The 18,843-nt window shown below is 38.9% G+C and overlaps 3 protein-coding genes across 6 annotated transcripts; all 3 read left to right on the top strand.

Annotated features, from left to right (window-relative positions):
* The first annotated feature begins 296 nt into the window (after positions 1-296).
* LOC148416245 (protein FAM98C) lies at positions 297-5,099 on the top strand. Of its 2 annotated transcripts, XM_088427654.1 has the most exons (8): positions 297-463; positions 653-759; positions 1,623-1,748; positions 1,887-2,155; positions 2,245-2,325; positions 2,435-2,551; positions 4,443-4,589; positions 4,670-5,099. In XM_088427654.1, the coding sequence occupies exons 1-8, from the start codon at positions 420-422 to the stop codon at positions 4,820-4,822; spliced, it is 1,044 nt and encodes a 347-aa protein (XP_088283780.1). In that variant the 5' UTR covers positions 297-419; the 3' UTR covers positions 4,823-5,099. The 2 variants fall into 2 exon arrangements, with proteins under 2 accessions (XP_088283780.1, XP_088283781.1); XM_088427655.1 differs by lacking the exons at positions 297-463; positions 653-759 and adding an exon at positions 794-1,392.
* Positions 5,100-5,245: 146 nt separating this feature from the next.
* Positions 5,246-8,327, top strand: chchd2 (coiled-coil-helix-coiled-coil-helix domain containing 2). The gene is made up of 4 exons (XM_088427816.1): positions 5,246-5,438; positions 6,266-6,503; positions 6,906-7,080; positions 7,982-8,327. The coding sequence occupies exons 1-4, from the start codon at positions 5,389-5,391 to the stop codon at positions 7,990-7,992; spliced, it is 474 nt and encodes a 157-aa protein (XP_088283942.1). The 5' UTR covers positions 5,246-5,388; the 3' UTR covers positions 7,993-8,327.
* A 2,960-nt stretch (positions 8,328-11,287) lies between these two features.
* On the top strand, positions 11,288-18,346 carry LOC148416243 (phosphorylase b kinase gamma catalytic chain, skeletal muscle/heart isoform-like). 3 transcript variants are annotated; one of them, XM_088427815.1, is made up of 11 exons: positions 11,360-11,401; positions 11,761-11,872; positions 12,751-12,876; positions 13,658-13,836; positions 14,015-14,069; positions 14,170-14,235; positions 14,329-14,492; positions 15,581-15,671; positions 15,854-16,007; positions 16,109-16,234; positions 17,648-18,346. In XM_088427815.1, exons 3-11 carry the CDS (start codon positions 12,794-12,796, stop codon positions 17,912-17,914), a joined length of 1,185 nt encoding a protein of 394 aa, XP_088283941.1. In that variant the 5' UTR covers positions 11,360-11,401; positions 11,761-11,872; positions 12,751-12,793; the 3' UTR covers positions 17,915-18,346. The 3 variants fall into 3 exon arrangements, with proteins under 3 accessions (XP_088283939.1, XP_088283941.1, XP_088283940.1); XM_088427814.1 differs by having other exon boundaries at positions 11,366-11,401; positions 11,746-11,872; XM_088427813.1 differs by having other exon boundaries at positions 11,288-11,872.
* Positions 18,347-18,843: the final 497 nt, after the last annotated feature.

Here is an 18,843-nt window from a genome sequence, read left to right as displayed (position 1 = left end):
GCTAATAATAAACAAGCTTTGACACAATATTCTCGTCATGCTACAGCTTTGTTGAAGCTGTACTATTTGTCTTTTCAAGCATGTGCTACATGCTTACCCTCTAACCCTGTGAAAAAGTAAAAAAAAAAAACAACCTATTTCTATATTTCTCTTTTCTATTTATGTAACAATTCTGCTGTAGAATATCGTTTCGATTTCGATCTAAAATTCGTATTATATCGTCGACGTCGGAAATTAATTCTTCTTCCCATGAGTTCACTCTCCGGACAGCAGGGGGCAATAGACAAGCAATTTGTTGTTCATTTCCTTCAAATCAGGAAGTGAAACAAGTAAACAGAACTATTTCTGTTTTTGCAAATACTGTACCAGAACATGCACAAACGCTCATCTCATCTGGTAAGGAATAGAGTCAATAAAACATGGAGAGGAGTCCCGGGATGATTTCTGTAATTAAAGCGTTAGGGTAAGTAAGTAGTAATATTTAACTGCAGTTGTACGATTTGAGCTGCCATGTAACTTCACATTGGTCTGTTTTAGACTTTGGCAAAGTGTACGTACAACAAACGCGCATCATAACCTTGCTTATTTTTTATGTTGATTGAATTTCCAATGCATTAAATTTGAACTTATTCTGTCATTATTCTCTTCCCAGGTACCAGGGCGGTCGCTGTGTATCAAGGTGTACATGTGACGAACTTCCATGTCCACTGATAGACTGGCTTGGATCCCAGCTGAAGTGTCTGTGCCCGGAGCTTCAAGGTATGAAAGCACGGTACAGTAAAACATAGCTTCTACCCACTTTACAACGCATTAGTGACGTGTTTCTAAAGCGTTTTGGCACACTGGCCAACATTCAAATACATTGGTGTCCTAGGTCAGTTGTTAATTAAAAAAAAAAAAAAAAAACAGGCAAAAGGTTCATTCATAAAATGTGTATTTAACATTTATGTAAGCAACTGTATTAATGCTCAGTTTGAACTTTGACCTTAAACTGTACTTGATGAATAATAAATTATTATTGCACATAAAAGGTAAATAGGGCGGCTTGGTGGCACGTCCGCCTCACAGTTCAAAGGTCCCGGTTCAAATCCGCCCTGCTACGGCCTCCCAGTGTGGATTTGCAGGTTCTCCCCGAGCCCGTGTGGGTTCTCTCTGGGTGCGCTGGCTTCCTCCCACACTCCAAAAACATACATGGCAGGTGAATTGGACATACTAAATTGTGATTGGGTGCGTGAGTGGTTGTTCGTCTCTGTGTACCCTGCGATTGGCTGGAAACTAGTTGAGGGTGTCCCCCGCCTACTGCCCGAAACCAGCTGATAATAGGCGCCAGCAAGCCTGCGACCCCTGTGAGGATAAGCGGCTCTATAAAACGGATGGATGGATGGATAAAAGGTAAATGAAGTTATATGAATGGATAAATATATGAAAATAAAAAGAAGTTACAAAAGATTAAATGGAAATGTATCTTACTCAACCTCGTGAGCCTAATGAGGATAAGCTGTATTAAAAAAGCATGGATGGATATTAGTGCAAGTGGTCCCTCTGCCTACTTCAAATTTGTTATTGTCAACTCCATGTGCCTAGTAGTTTTTTTTTTTGTTTTTTTTTTTTTCATACTGCAGACTCAGGTGGGAGATGCAGTGTCTTGCTAGTGAGAGAACTTCAAAATATTCTCTCTGACTTAAAGTCTCCTCTCACCGGTCTGACCTCACAGACGTTAGAGCCTTCTGTCCTCTTCAAAATCACTGGTGAGAAATAATTTGAAGGGCCTTTTCGTTTAAGGTAAAAGCAGCTGTTTGCACTACTTATGTATGTTTGAAGATAGCTTGTCCCAAAAGCCTTAGATAACGTTAGAAACCCTTTAAATGTTGCTTGAAACCTTGCAGAGTTCCTTGTCTCAGAATTGCAAGCAGCACACATAAACAAGTATAAAGAGCTGCATTCTGGTGATGAACTTGCTGGAGAAGAAGCTGCAAAACAGCAGAGAGTGGAAGAAAGGACCGTGTATTGTCAGGAACGTGAAGACAGTGATGCAAACAATAACCAAAGGACGGCTGAGATACAGACGGAGTGGATTTTGCTGCTTCACGATCTTAACATGGATACATCCTCTCAAATGGATACATCCTCTCAACACTCTGATGTGCTGCATGAGGTGAGATGGTTTACAGAGGACAGGCTTTAAGTGAGTCATTACAGACTGCAATGATACAGTATGTTATGGTGATATTATGTACAATGCAGGTGAAGACAAGAATTGCTCGTCTTCCTGGGGAAGCCATGCCAAATCCTCTTCTACGTGCCCTTCTCAATACAGAGCAATGGGTATGGATATTTTTCATTCTGTAGTTTGTCCTACTTGACACCATTAACTTTTTTTTCTCTGTAATATAGTGTGGTTTTCATATTTTACTCAATGTCTTCATACCTTTAGAGGCAGCTGGAACAGATCAATCGAGTTCTGACTGACGACTATCGCTGTCGACAGCAAATGATGGTTAAACGCTTTCAAGTTTCACTTGAGTCATTTGCTTGGGGAGAAAAACAAAAGGTAGGAATGTCTTAAGCACAATAAAAAAAGATAATATTACTTCGTCTCACAAATGATCTCACTTGACTTTTTTTAGATGCAGGGTATTAGACAATTTCTTTCTCTTTTTAGTTGTGAGCAAAATTAAAGCATGATGGTGGCGGCCAGCAATTTGCAGTTCAGCAGACAGTGAAAGATTCTTCCAAAAAAAAAAAAAAACACTTGAGTGCTTGATTTGAGTTCATTGTTGCAACTCACAGTTGAGTCTTGATTTAAAACTCTAAACAAACCATATTCTACATGCGTTACAACAGTGTAGCTTCATACCAAAATAGGTGTAGGTACATGACCGACCTGCCAGAAGTTTAGACCTGTCTGTCACTGAAAATGTGCGGCACATTATGAAGTGTAAAACATGACAACGGAGACTTAGCATCTGAAGCTGTACATCAAGGAAGAATGGAAAAAAATTCTACCTACAAAGTTTCAACATTCTTGTCCAATGTTAAAGTGAAATGTGATTTAACATAGAGGTGAACTAGACCCCGCCCCAGGATTTTTTGGAGTGTCTTTATAATGTCTTCAATTAAATATGCAGTCGTTAATATCTAGTTGATTGAGATGTAATTGATGAAATTGAGATGTCTTGAGTCGGTTGTCAGGATACTTTGATGACCTCAATACCATACTTTTGAGGAAGTAGAGTTTAAAAACTCTTAATCGTGAATTCAAACATGGCCAGAAATAGGTGGGAACATTTCCCACACCTGGTCACCTCCCTTTAAGTCAAATTGAGGTTGTCATTTTGGAAGATCGAAACGTTAGTATTTGCCAAATAGCCCAAGAGTTCAAGATTAATACAGGGTGTGTGGAAACGATCATTCATGACCATTTGCATATGCATAAGATGTCGGCCAGATGGATTCCCAGGTTGGTGATAAATTTAGGGAGGCGAGAAAGCGCCAAGTGCTCGAGGATGAATTTGGAGATGTGTCAAAACGATGAGTCAAACGTTTTCCAAAAGACTGGTTGAAACCTGGGTCTATCAATATGATCCAGAGACCAAAGCCCAGTCAATGCAGCGGAAGCACTTGGACTCACCACCCCCAAAGATGGCAGGGGTGCGGCCCTCCACTGGCAAGGTCATGCTCACAGTCTTCTGGGACCAGGATGGAGTAGTGATGACCGATTTTTTGGCAAAGGATACCGGAATTACAGGACCCTATTATGCTCCACTTTTGAAAAAATTAAGCTATCAAAAGCTTCCATCCCTTCTACTCTCCAACCTTGCACCCTCTGACTTTCACCTATTCCCAGCCACAGTTGTTTTTGAATGGAAAATGTTTCCCAGATGATGCAGCTTTGATTTCTGAAGTCTCATCGTATTCAGACAACCAATCTGGGGTGTTCTACAAAAACGTTCTCCAGAGCTGCATGGACGGAAGGAAGAAATGTGTAACTCTGGATGGTTCCTATGTAAAAAAAGATTAATAATGCTTTTGTCGATTTACTTCTATGGGAAGTGGGTCTTGGGCATTACTTAGTGAACGCCCCTCGTAGTATCGCAATGACACAGTAAGTCATGAATGTGCTACTATTCAAATTCTTTAAACACTAATTATTACTGTGTGTTTCTATAAAATACAGCTCTGGATTATACTTTTTGCCATGTTGAAGCATTTTTTTTTTTAAGGGAAAAAAAATGTTTCTAGCATTTAACATACATCTTACAAATATGTTCATAAGACTTTGAACAAATGTACTGTATCAACATATGTTTGAATAACTTTACGGAATACTTTTGAAGAAGCGCAGTATTTTCAAATGACATACGTATAAGCCTGCCCAAAATGTTTACTTCACATTTATTTAATCCTTCTATCAGATGACATTATGACTATTTCATACACAGGAGCGTAGTGAAGCAATTGCCTCAGTCCCTCCCTTTGCATCCATCCCGGTTACGTCCAGAGTGTCCTTCCCACATCTCCTGGCTACCAGAGAGGATCAATCCCACATTGAGCCAATCAAAGCCGGAACTAGTACAAGCATCTACAAGGTAAAACCGTGAACAGCTGTGAAGACTGCACTTTTTAATGAAACTTAGTGGGCACATATCTGTTTTTTTCTGGTAACCAGAAAATGATGGGCCACGTACCGGACAGAGGAGGACGTCCAGGGGAAATGGAGGCACCAATGCCTGCCTGGGCAGAGCGAAGAGCGGGACATGGTGATGGACGCCGACAGTGGCATGGAAATCCAAATAAGAGGAAGAAGGGGAAAAGGGATTAGCATGCACTCTCTTCACATTTCCTGGTATTTTTTTTGAAGAGGAAAACAGATAACACTAAGCAAGAAGGAATTACTTAAACCTAATACTATGTTATAGTACATGATTTGTGCTGTATTTTCTATTTTTTTTTAAACCAAGTCATTTCCTGTAGTGTGCAGATGTATGACCCGATATGCTTTGTAATATTTTGTAATCTATAAATTGGAATGCTAATTTAGTTTATATTGATTCTATTGTCACATTCGCATATATTAAAGTTGAAATAAAAATGTGGAAGTATCGTTTTCATTCGTCGTCATTCCTCGTCGCATTAAATAAATGTGCGTATAATACGTTAACCCCTCCTCCATAAAGAAAAAAAAAAAAAAGTAGTACGGTGACAAAAAATGACCTTGTTGTTTAACTCACCGGAAGTTACTCGGCAGATAAATGATGTAACACGGAACGTTCCGGAATAGTGAAAGGTCGCTAGATAAACGCATTAGCTGAAGACTGGTAGCGAAGTTACACCAGAGTTCTTCCTCAGGGAACACATTTGTAAAAGGAAGTTTTGTATTTTGACACCATGCCGAGAGGAAGCAGAAGCCGAACATCGAGGATGCCTTCTCCATCAAGGTAAATGTTGCGAATATCAATAGCTAAGCAACGTGACTATTGAGTCATAGGCTAACTTGTCCTTGTCGCGCTACGAGTTGGCCTGAGCTAACAGAAAAAAATACTTGTATCAAAAAAATACATTTTGTTTCTAAGTTTTAAGATTTGCATTTATGTAAACGTTAGTATTATGTGGGATGCTTTTATAATTCGGTCAAATTGAAATAACGGTTACATCAAGGTCATGTTGATGACTAGACCGCACAGCCAAATCGTGACGCTATATGAATGATCCACTATAGGTTAGCCTTTCAATGATTTAACTTTTTGTTTTGGCTGTCGTTCTTTCTCCTACTACAAACAAAGGAAGGATTATACTTAAGGTTTATCTTCTACACTAATTCATTGCATAATCATACTTGACTTCATTTGCTACTTTATAGCTTACAATATCGGTATGGAAAATGTTAATAGAAAAGTTAAATAATTGTTTAAAAGTAACATATTTAAGCAAATTTGGCAATCGCCAACCGTTAATGGCCACTAGCCTGCGTGTTTTGCATATTTCTTCTCTCCAGCATACCTGATTCAAAACGACTAGCTTATCGACTACCCTTACAATGATTACACTCAATTAAGTGTGTCTGAAAGAAATTCCTAAAACAAGCATGATATTGGCCTTAGGGGACAGGAGCTTGACACTTCTAGGTTAAAAGCGACACAGGTGAAACGTTTTGCACACGTTTCTCTGCACCTGTTCTGCATTTTCTTCTTGATATTAGGTGTTTTTTCACCAAGTCCGTTGTTACTGGTGCCATTATTTACCTTTTCTGTTCATCTCTTCACAGCCGGGCACCTCCTCCGCCACCCCCTCCTTCTCATGCACCTGTACCAATGCATGCACCTCCAGCCGCTGTTGCTACTCCAGCAGCAGCACCCAGGCAGCCCGGTATGTTTGCCCAAATGGCGACAACAGCTGCCGGGGTAGCGGTGGGTTCTGCGGTTGGACACACCCTTGGCCATGCCATGACAGGAGCCTTCAGTGGGGGTAGCTCAGAGCCTGCACGACCTGATGTCACATACCAGGTTAAACATCTCTTAATTCATTCATTGTATGTTGCTGGTATGTTGTTTGCAATTGGACATGCGATACAAATATTTTGGTGCTGTGAGGAGAGAGAGTGGCTTCTCATCACCGTCTGATGTTGTGTCTGTTGAAAATGAAAATGAAGCTTGTGCCCAAATAGACACATGCCTGTTTGGCCTCCTTTCTTGCATTAAAAGGGAAGGCAATCAAGGTGGTGTAAATCCTACTATGGTTGAACTCACTTAGCACTGTAGTTTTCCGGTCCCCAATAATCTCGGTAAATGAGGGAATACTATACAAGCATTTCACAAATTTTTCGAACTAACTGCACTGTAATACATAGTAACTCGTTGTAACTAGTTGTTCTTAAATGTATGTCAATTTCTTCCTTTTTATGTTAGGAGCCCTACCAGGCCCAGCCATATCAAGCACAGTCCCCCTACCAGCAGCAGAATACCCCGCAGCAAGCCTGTTCCTATGAGCTCAAACAGTTCATCGACTGCGCTCAATCCCAAAGCGATCTTAAACTCTGTGAGGGCTTCAGCGAGGTTCTCAAACAGTGCAAATTTGCGAATGGTATGTATGGAAGCACGACTGTAGGTCACATAACAAGAAGAAGCTTGTTGATGGTTTACAATTAGTAAATTTGCACACAGTTATTGTCAAAAATCATTGGTATCCTTCAGTTAATGTTAGATAAACTCACTTGTCCCAGAGAATTTTAGAAATCACAATTTGTGTGGTTTTCATTTTTAGTTCCTTGGTTTGCAGTTGAACATCCATCTGTCCATTTTCTATAGCCACTTATCCTCACTAGGGTCACTGGCTTGCTAGTGCCTTTCCCAGCTGTCTCCGAGCGGTAGGTGGGGGGTACCCTGGACTGCTTGCCAGCCAATTGCACACAAACAACCCATACACACGCACAATCATACCGAAAGACAATTTGGCATGTTGAATACAGCAACCGTGCATGTTTTTTGGAATGTGGGAGGAGACCGGAGTGCCTGGAGAAGACCCACACAAGCACAGAGAGAACATGCAAACTCCGCTCCTGAAGGCCAGGGCAAGCTGGAATTAAACCCAGGGCCTCTGAACTGTGAGGCAGATGCGCGATCTAGTCTGCTACTGTTCTGCCCTGCCAAAAAAAAGAAACATAGCTAAATCTCATTTCACATACAATCCCAAAAATGGACCAAAGTTTTTGCTAGCTTCCCCAAATCTTCACAGACACAAGTATTGCAGTCATGTCAAGAAATTCTAATGGGTGTAGTTTTCATGAAAACCTTGTGTACTGTCTTACAGATAGTTCTCAAACATTGGCAAGTAGACACTGCACTGTACACTCGCATGAACTATTCCAACATATCCGTATTATCTTATTGTCATGGAATGCCATATTTTGCCACCCAAGTTGAGTCAAGTATTGCCATTGTAATTTGTGTCAGTTAATTGTCTGAAAACTGTTTTCATCCTACAGGTCTGTCTTGAATGAAGTCCTGAAATTTTGGAAGGAGTGGAGTGCGTAGACTCAACATTGTCGGACAGCAGCCTAATTAACGAGACCTGACAACCCACACTTCTAAATAATTTAACAGGCATTATCAGTCCTTTCAATCATCAGGAGACTGCAGAAGAGCTTATAGTGACATGTCCATAGATGCATATACTTTTTTGAGTTTGTTTTGGTTATGGTTCATTATTCCTAGTTCTAGATGTTCCTCCTCTGCACAACGAATACCAAGAGTTTTCTTGCCTGCAAAACTAGCTGCTTGAAATCATTAAAGCTGCTGGATCATTAAGCCAATAAAAAGGCTCCAAATTTGTGTCGTAATTTCAGGGACTATACTAAACAAGATGTATATAATGTCACTGGAGCCATGGTCCTTTTTTTGCACATTTTTAATTTTGACATTTTTAAGGGCCCATATCATAATAGTTTAAACTTCCTACAATGAAATAGATGCAAAAGAGTGCAGAACTCACAACAAATGTTTAGAAATGCATCAATGAAGGGTAATAACACTGTTTAGGGTGAGAAATCAACATTGTAACATGGTTATCTCCAAAAAGTTGGAACTGATGATATGGCCCCTTTAATTTTTTGGGTAAATTGTTACATTTTGATGGATGTTACCACACAAAGAATCAGTTCTCGGCATTTCCCGACACTAATGAAGTGTGGCCGGTTGCATTTTGCTTTCCTTTACATTTTCAAAAATATTAACTGGTATACCTGTATGTTTCAGTTGTCAAAATCATTATCAAAACCCTTGGATGGCTCAAACTGTTATAATGTCCCTTATTAACCTCTGAAAACCTGAGTACCAGTACATTGTGTCTTATCAAAATTCTTGAATGTTTTTCATACAGTCCCTGACAAAAATCTTGTCGCTTATCCATTTTGTAGAAACAATTGCTAATAACCTGACTTAAGTATTTAATTGGTTTCAGAAATGGCTCGTATGAAGGCTAAGACCCTCCCAAAATAATGTTGAATGTATGAAAATATGTTTCACTGAAAAAAGGTTTATTTCATGAAGACATAAAGATCAAATTTTGGCAGGACAAAAGTTTTGTCGTCTACAGAAAGTAGTGTGAAAATGTAACAAAAAATGTACTTCAAATATGTTACATAACATAAGTGAATTAAGTAGATGTGCTGTGAGATCCCAATTTAGTATTTTGTATGACTTCCATGGGCTGGAAGGACTGCATCCATGCGGTTCGGCAAGGATTCATACAATTTGTTTATGAAGTCATCTGGAACAGCAAAGAAAGCAGTCATGCATGCCTCCCAGAGTTCATCAATTTTGTTGGTTTTCGTCTTTCATGCTTCCTCTTTCATCCTACTCTATACATGCTCAATGATGTGCATGTCTGGTGACTGGGCTGGCCAGTACTGGAGGATCTTGATCTTTGCCTTGAACTTTGAGGTAGAGGTTGAAGTATGCGATGGAGCACCACACCAAGTGAAGAATTAAAAGTCTGGTTATTAGCAATTGTTTCTACAAAATGGATAAGCGATGACTTGTCAGGCAATGTACAACCTGTTTTACTTGTCAGGGAATGTACAACCTGTTGTACCTTATAGGCATCTGCTCCTCCGGTGAGAAGAGGAATTGGGTCCACAGAAGGATTTAGTTCATTGCATGTCGGTTTCTAAAGCCATATACTGTATACTATTCAATGACGCCGATCCACATATGGGACTTATTTGGAGTATATTCTTAGTTTTCAAAAGGTTTTAAGTAGTAGTGAAGTCAGTGCTTGTTAACAGCAAAGGGGATATCAAGTGAATTTCGGATTTCATAATGACAACGCTCAGAAGCAAGCGTTATTGCAGCTCAATGGAAAAACAATTTGAAACTAAGACGCTTTGGCTTGGCTGTGAGTTGAATAATCTAACATTTCGAGATGTTGATAAAAGAGTTTACTCTGTTTGAACAATCCAAGAGTTAAAATAATGACAAATGAAATTTATACTATATTTGGAAAATTTGTGGCCAATGTAAAATTGTCTTGTGTGTAGTAAAGCAAAATAGAACAGTTTAGGCTGTTAACAAATCTATTTCTATGTGGTGATATATTCCATCAAAATGTTGCTATTTTCAAGAAATTCAAAATGGTGATACATAGTGAGTATTGGTGGGCAAACACAATGAAATATGGTATTTAAACATCCTGATTGGTCATAAAGAATATACAGGAACACCAAATATGCAAACAGTAGCAACACAGTTCTTGGAAATTTCACATTTAAATCCAATTTGAGAAAATTTCAAATTGGAGACACAAGGTCAAAAATTGCTGAGAATTTCAAATTGATTTGTGTTGGGTTATTTTCATCTACAGTATTTGATTAAAATTACTAACGGTTTTGTAGTGAATTCAAAACTTGCCAAACCAAGTCAGGCTAATGTAAAAAAAATAAAAAGAGCAAGAGAGAGAGAAAAACACACTTTATTGACATGGCAGGAAAAACTCCAATTGACAGACCTATGAAGATGAACAACATTTTTCATGGGATTTTGCGATGATCACTCCACATGGACAAATCTTACTCCAGACTCACCAAACAATAAGTGGTGCAAGGAAAGGCTGTGTAAAACAATGTCCTAAAGATAGTTTTACCACTTACAAAAAGAAGAAAATGTAATGTGCCTACAGCAGAGCACAACTTTCACTAATCTATGTCTACAGTATACATTGTTAGTTAATTCAATACAGCCTACCCCCACTAATTAAAACACACTGTACCAGCCTTCACAAGAGAACATAATGCACTTTCAGTGGCTCTACTGAGCAAATGGAATGTTACCACAAAAAAAAAAGACCATATAAACACATTTATGCTCAAGCTTGCTCGGCCTGACAGGGCGTCTTGCAATGCAAACTAGCGAATGGGTTACAACAAGCCAACGGCACTTATATTCACTGCCAAGTCACTCTACAGGCAAGGCCTGCCTTTTAAGAGGTCCACTCCAAAGAGGACATACATATTACCTGCACTTCATATGCACATTTTGTATTACGCATGAAACTATAATGGAACAACAAAAGATTAATTAACAAAAAGGGCGACTGCGCTGTGGCTTCACAGCTGTTGTGTTGGACATTTTTATGTGAGTCAAGTCGATTTTTCAAAATGTTTATTGAAGCTACCATGCTACCGAAGCTGTCACGTATTAAGCCAGTTCGTTTTCTGGGCGGTGCCTAAAGTGCTGTATGATGTGGGACACGTTACACAATACAGTATAAAAGGTGTCGAACTCCAGTCCCCAAGGCCGAGTATCCTGCATATTTTCCGGTTTTCTTTACCCAACACATCTGATTCAAAAGATGAGTTAATCAGCAAGCTCAGAAGAAGTTTGAAAATGATCCTTATCATTTGAATCAGGTGTGTTTGAGAGCGAGGGATCGAAAACACGGAAAGCGGCCCCTGAGGACTGGAGTTAAATACCTTTGCAATATAAAGTAACCTGAACTTATTCCGTATGAATTTGTTCATTGAAGTAGAATATTGAAGCCTCCATTGAGCAATATGACATTGGTCATGTAGCTATGTCAAGTCATCATGAAAAGATACAAAATAGTCTTGTATTGGAAATCTACATTTGAAGTCGTGTAAGACAGTCTACAAAGTTATTTTAGGAGCTCTGCTTTTTAAGCGGATACTAGTATGTAGAAGAACGAACGGGCTCTTTGGAAGTGACTGTTTATTTTTGGTGCTTGACATTGGAGCTCGTGTAATGGCAGCGACCCCGCAAAGCTGTTGCAGCAGCGTCGTGTCTCGCTCCGCGGTTGTTCGCCCTCTTCCTCTCAATGATGGATAACCTTAGATAGGAGGGACTGAGCGAGACTCAATGCGGTGAGTGGACCGTCCTTTCGAGTTCCTTTCACTCCAAGCGAGTAACGTTTAAAAGGGAGGTGATATTCGAAACTTTAGCTAACACTAGCGTGACATTTTCATCAACCAGCGAATGTTTTGATTAAATAATGAAAATGGAAGTTTACGCACTGTGTGTTTGGATGTTTCATATATAACGAGATTCTTTTAATATATATAAATAGTACTTATTACCGCGATAGCGAAGAAGTGGCAGACGACTGAGATGCGTACACATTCGGCACTGACGGTAACGTCTTGGTCGAAGGATCTCTTGTCGTAAAGCGAGGATTCCTGGAACTCAAACACTTGTGAACGCTTAATCTGTACTAAATTTTTACTATGTTGCATCTCAAATTGGAATGATTGAACTCAGTGGTAGTAATAAGAAATTACAGTTAATTATTTTAGACTTTTAAATACAATTTTGTCGCAATTTAAATTAAACCGACTATGGAGCTAATTCATTTTTAAATATGGGATTGGGGTAGGGTCGTCCCCTTTTTTCTTCTTTTAATGGAAAATTGGGCATCGATTTAAGTGCTTCTTGCTGTTTGCAGACAGGCCCGTTTTGTATTTGTTTTAATTACTACAAAATAGCATGGCCATAAACATGCATTGCAATATATGTCCAGGATTGTGCTAAATGATCTCGCCGGTATGCCATGCGTAATATTGTTTTGGTATCATTGATGAGCCCAAGTAAAATGACCACAATCCACTACAACTAAGATCCAATGCACTGGTTAATTAAATTTAAGATTAGGTTCCAAAGGTTTGAAACTACACCGTCTCTGTGGAATTATGTGACTACTGTAGCTTTCACACATACTCGGACCATTTTTTTTTTTTATTTCCAGCTTGAATCCATAGAGAACAGCTTGTTATGTTCATCACTCCATCATGACCAAAGAGGATGAGATCCCCGACTGGGTGGGTGCCCAGGAATTCTATGACAAGTATGAGCCCAAGGAAATACTGGGAAGGTATGTTCATACAGCACTTTTCATTGTGAAAGCAATTTAATTTGAGATATAGAAAGTTTTTTCATTGATTTAATTAACATAAGTAAAATCTATTCAGAGGTCTTCCCCACTATGTGTGTCTCGATGGTGTTCCATACATTACTTCAGGCATGTGAGCAGAGAATGAGAGCACCAATTGTCATTCCCCTCCATTTCTCAGACAGTGGCCCCCTTACATAAGCGAGATTGTTGGTGAGGTATGCGTGTGTATTCCGTGTTTTGGTTCTGTGTTCAAAAAGGCTTTAAGAATCAGATCTTACATCGGGTTACAGTACTTTCTTTAGTTTGGAATGGGACAAATGTTTATTATATTTCATTCGGAATTAAACAAATGACACAAACTGGATATAAAAATTATATTCACAGACACTGCACTTGAGTTTTCAAAGATGTAGAGAAGTAAACTGGTTTGAAGTTAGGGTTGTCAGGCAGTATACCAGGGATGTCCTTATTTTGCATGCATCATTTATTCATTTTCTTTTTTTTTTTTTACTAATGTGCTGTATAGTTTATGTTAGTTACTGAGTGATGATTTACTTATTATGATTGGCAGTCATTCCAAGGGCATACAACATCTTTCACCAAAAGTCACCTATGACCCTAAATGAGGACAAGAGTCCTCAGAGTTCACGTTTGTGAAATCAAAGTGTAATCTTGTAATCTGTATTTTCCTTAGTGTAACACAAATGTAAGTATTTCTGGTGACGGCATATTGATAGGACACGAGGTGTGTTTTCCTCAGGGGAGTGAGCAGTGTGGTGCGTCGCTGTGTGGACAAACGGACGTCTCAGGAGTACGCCGTCAAAATCATTGACATCACCCCCTCAGACAAGATGACCCCACAGGAGATCGAGGAGATCAGGGACTCTACAATGAAGGAGATTGACATCCTCAAGAAAGTTTATGGACAGGAAAATATTAGTATGTCCGTTTTCAATACACCCACATCATATACTTTCCTTGTTTTTTATTTTTGTCTTACAAACCCTTTCTCGGTGATGGTCATTAATTTTTGCAAATTATTGCTGTCTGATTAACAAATGCAAATATATTGAACTGTTTGCTTGATGTATCTTCTGCGTGATACGTTTCCTTGCAGTACAGCTAAAAGATTGCTATGAATCCAACGTGTTCTTCTTCCTGGTTTTTGATCTGTGAGTACGGACAAACAAGAAATCTACACTTACAACCTTACTCTGGACTGTTCTGAGGTTAATTTGCTAATTCTTCTTTTATTGATTGTCTTCAACGCAGGATGAAAAAGGGTGAACTTTTTGACTACCTCACAGAGAAAGTAACTCTGAGTGAGAAGGAAACCAGGTCACTGAGCAAATTTTAACTTCTTGAAAAATCAACTTTTGTCAAAGTTTGTGAAACAAAACAAGCCTTAACTTACTGACTATTTGGTTGCAGAAACATCATGCGTGCTCTGCTGGATGTGGTGCACTTTCTCCATGACCAGAACATAGTCCATCGAGATCTCAAGCCTGAAAACATTCTTTTAGATGACCAGATGAACATTAAACTCACAGACTTTGGCTTTGCCGTCCAAATTCAACCCGGACAGAAGCTCAAAGGTTAGAGCTCAACATTCTTAGGGTATCCTATTCATGGTTGTTTGCCTTCCACAGTTGCAGGGATATGTCTGTGACATTTTATGGTATCACTATATAGCATTGACTGACACCAAAACATGAAGGCGGCAGATCTTTTAATTGAGCATGTTTTCACTCTAATAAAGAAATGTAACAGCTTCTCAAAATGTTCCAGCAGCTGTTCAAAATAAGAGCAGAATCAAATTGCACATTATTAAGTTACAAAGGTTGAGATGCAACAAGATACCCGAGCCTACTGCCATAGCGCAAAGAGGCCTGATACTGATTTGAATCAACATGTAATAGTTACAAAATGAATAATAAATATTTTGTTTGTGTGAGGTTACTGAACTTGATTTTAATTTTTAGAAAATAAATAATTTGTTCATGTGAAGTGACTGAACTTGATAGAATAAATCGGAAGGAAACATCATGGACAGAGGGGTCTTCTAAGGCAGGGGTTCTCAAACTTTTTGGGGTCAGGGACCCCTTGTAGGAAGCAAATTTTCCAAGGACCCCCATTGCAAATATTTGCGGAATTAAAACTAACAAAAACATTTATGCCAAACATAAGTGCCCTTTTTATTCACCAACAGATTCAATTTGACAACAATTATATTTGCAACTTTGCAGCTCTACTAAAGTCTAGAAAATAAAAATTGCAAATTGCACATCTCCTTCTAACAAACCGGGTCAATTTTTCCCAAACAGGTTGCTGCCAATTATTTAGTCAAAAACAGCATCATAAAACAAAATGCTGCTGGCTTCATTGCCTCATTAGCAAGCGGTTGTAGACACAAATTCAAAAATTATTACATTCGCAGCCTCCACTTTGAGAGCTACTGTTCTGACGGAGTTTGAATTAGAATACTTTCATTATCATTGTACAGCAGGTATGCAATAAAATGACACTGTAGTTTTGTGTATGCCCTTAATTGTCTATAAATGCCCATCCCCTGAGGGCATAGAGATTTACACAACACATATCAGATATAGTCTTCAGTACCTTCGGTATCCTGTTGCTTTTAAGTTGTACTTGTTTTATGCAATTTTTTTTCCCTTTCATGCAGAGGTGTGTGGGACTCCTTTGTATCTTGCTCCTGAGATCATTCAATGCTCCATGGACTCAGGCCACCATGGATACGGCACAGCAGTAGACATGTGAGAGTCCCAATGCAAAAATCAAAACAGTAAAATGATTATGTGGTGCATTTAGTCATTATCTAATTGTGAGTCGTGTGGACTTCAAACAACCTTGCTCCAGGAAATTTAATACACAAGCGTTCATTCGAGTGGTATGAAAGCTCCTGCTATCCTAAATGTGTTCTGCTCTTTATGTGCAGATGGAGTGCAGGTGTGATCATGTACACGTTGTTAGCTGGCTCCCCTCCCTTCTGGCATAGGAAACAGATGCTGATGCTGCGAATGATCTTAGCGGGAGATTACAGCTTCTCATCCCCTGAGTGGGACGACCGCTCTGACACAGTCAAAGATTTGGTCAGCCACTTTATTCCCTCTTTTTTTTTTTTACCTTCTTTGTTCCATATAAAGTATCCTGGTGCCAACAGTAAGGCAAACTCATTTTGGTGTTTTGTCAGATCTCTCGGATGCTCGTAGTGGACCCAAGTAAGCGTTACACAGCCGTCGATGTGCTGAACCATTCGTTCTTCTCCCAGTATGTGGTAGATGAAGTGCGACAACTGAGCCCATACAGAAAATTCAAGGTGAGGTCTTGAGAGCTTAAAAATTATGATTAAATTACTTGTTTCAGGAAGATCTAAGTTCATCGAACAAATGTTATGTTCAGTAGGTTATTCCATTTCATTATTGTATAAAGCCAGATTCCCTCCCCCCCCCCGAATGGTTTGACCCAATTTGTCATGCGCCACCTCTCATCACCTGTCGAGTTAATGATTTATTTTGTGAACACATCTCTACTATGATCCCTAACGTTGTCTATTTTTCTGCGGACAAATATTCATTTATAATTATTTTTTAGAACAGGTCTGACACTTCATGTCAATTATTTTTGTGGACAAATAATTATTAATAATTAATAATTTATTTTTTGTGCACATATGTCTACTGTAACCTCAAAATAAGGACGCTTTATAGTTGATATTTTTCTGTGGACAAAGATGTGTATGTGTGCATGTTTGTATGTTATTTCTTTTTGATAACGTATTTCTTCTATGATCAAAAGAGGACACCTAAGGTTGATTTTCTTTTTTTGTGTGTGGACCCATACAAATAAGTCCGAAAGGGTCTTAAGTTTAATTAATCAGACACCGATGGCATGTTTTAAGTATTAAAAAATATTTCACAGGGAGCACATCACTGAAAAAAGGTTGAGAACCACTGGTCTATGAGATATACAATCCCAGTGGTATTTCTTGGTGCAAATGAAAGTGTACATTTTTAAAACTAATTTTCCAAGTATCCTAGACTTATAAACACGTCATACGTGCCTCGTTATATTTTTTTCTGAAAAAAAGAAAAAGAATTGGTAGGGAAAGGGTTAAGGGAAATGTGGCCTCCAAACCATTTTTAATTTAATGTATTTACATTTTTTCCAACCTTGCATTTGAAAAAAGTTTTTGAAGGCAGGGATCATGATGAAATAATGGCTTGCTTATTTGACCCACAGAGGAAATGGTCTGGGGTCCAATCTCCCCTCAGGCCCTTTTGTACGGTTTGTGCATTTTCTTTGCACTTGCCAGAGATTGCTCTCTAAATTTCAGCTCTCATAATACAATACAAATGTATACTTTAACTTCATTTAATTCCAATTCTACACATTCCAAAATACATTTGCTGCAGGCAAACCGTTAATTTAGTTTAACATTTGAGGCTTCTGTACTTACTAAGCCTCTTCGCTTAACCTTAAAATAGGCCAATGCTATTTAATCGTATGCAATGGCAACCATGACGCATTTTAGACATGTAACCGGTTTTAAATCATGTCTGAGCCACTGATTGAATCATTAAGTTGTGATAAACTCTAAGGTAATGCTGAGGACTGAAGTATGATCAAATAACATTCTATCATTAATGCTGCTCAAAATAAATGAAGTGGCGCTTGAGTTACCCCACAACAAATCAAGAGCAACAGTACTCAAATTCGACTTTTCCTCCAGGTCATCTGCCTCACGGTACTCGCCACTATGCGCATCTACTGCAACTACCGCAGAGCCAAGCCCGTCACCAAGGACGTGATCAAAAGTGACCCGTATGCGGTGAAGCCCATTCGCAAGCTCATTGACGCGTGTGCCTTCAAGATCTACGGCCACTGGGTCAAGAAGGGTCAGACACAGAACAGAGCAGCTCTTTTCGAGAACACACCCAAGGCCATCCTGCTGTCCATAATGGCAGAGGCGGATGAGCCGATTCAGCACATCTGGTAAGAAACAGCTGGTCTTCGACCCTGCATTGGTAGATTAGTGGACAGTGGCATTATTGCAATTTCAACTGATGGCGCCCCCAAAAATACACACTCGTACAAGTTATTGGCCTACTCAAAATCCCAGATGACTTTTTTTTTTTGTTTAAGTAATTCTTTTCCTTGATCAATTTATGTTTAATTGGAATTGGTTTTTAACACTGAACTTTTTTTTTACTCATTTTCATTAACTCAACAAAATACCTTTTGTACAGAAAACAGCACCATCTGCTGGATGCTGTACAGAAAACAGCACCATCTGCTGGATGCAGATGCCCACACGGTATATTTTTTGAAATAATGATTTAGGTAGTCAACTATGAAAAAAAAAAAAAAAAAAAATCACGAAAAACTGAAAACTGCCTATAGAGATCAACTGAGCCAACTGTCATCAACTTTTATTTTGGATATCTGAACATGGGCCATGATAAATTGTATCCATTATCATGTAAAAATGTTGCAAATGTGACTGTCTTAATAAACGTAACTTTCAGTTTTATCAGCGCCTCATGTTTCATTCAACCCAGTTTAATTATTTAAGATGGTTTGGGTTATTTACAAGAACTGGTCAAGATAAGCAAAATGGAGAACGGATGGGTTTAATTGTATTGTCACTAAGTTAGCCAATCTGAGCTGCATTTTGTGTGACACTTTAGTGCAGTTGCTATCTGTACCAAAAAAAAGTCCAAGAACCACATGTTCTAACACCTCCAAAGGAATAAAGCGGTTGTCAATAATTGACCCTTGGTGATTTGTTATGGCAACTGATACGGCCGTACGGCAATACACTCTAAAGGCTGGAACAGAAGTTGATAATAAATCTCCATTATAGAACATGTTTATGGAAATGAAGACCACACAACACAATCAGTTTTAAACTTTGTTTTTCTATTT

Source organism: Hippichthys cyanospilos, chromosome 11 (assembly GCF_059441005.1).
Source record: "Hippichthys cyanospilos isolate Australia breed blue-spotted pipefish chromosome 11, RoL_Hcya_1.0, whole genome shotgun sequence".
In the NCBI taxonomy this organism is placed as follows: domain Eukaryota; kingdom Metazoa; phylum Chordata; class Actinopteri; order Syngnathiformes; family Syngnathidae; genus Hippichthys; species Hippichthys cyanospilos.
Note: the sequence above shows the minus strand (reverse complement) of the source record. Positions and strands in the feature narration are given on the sequence as shown.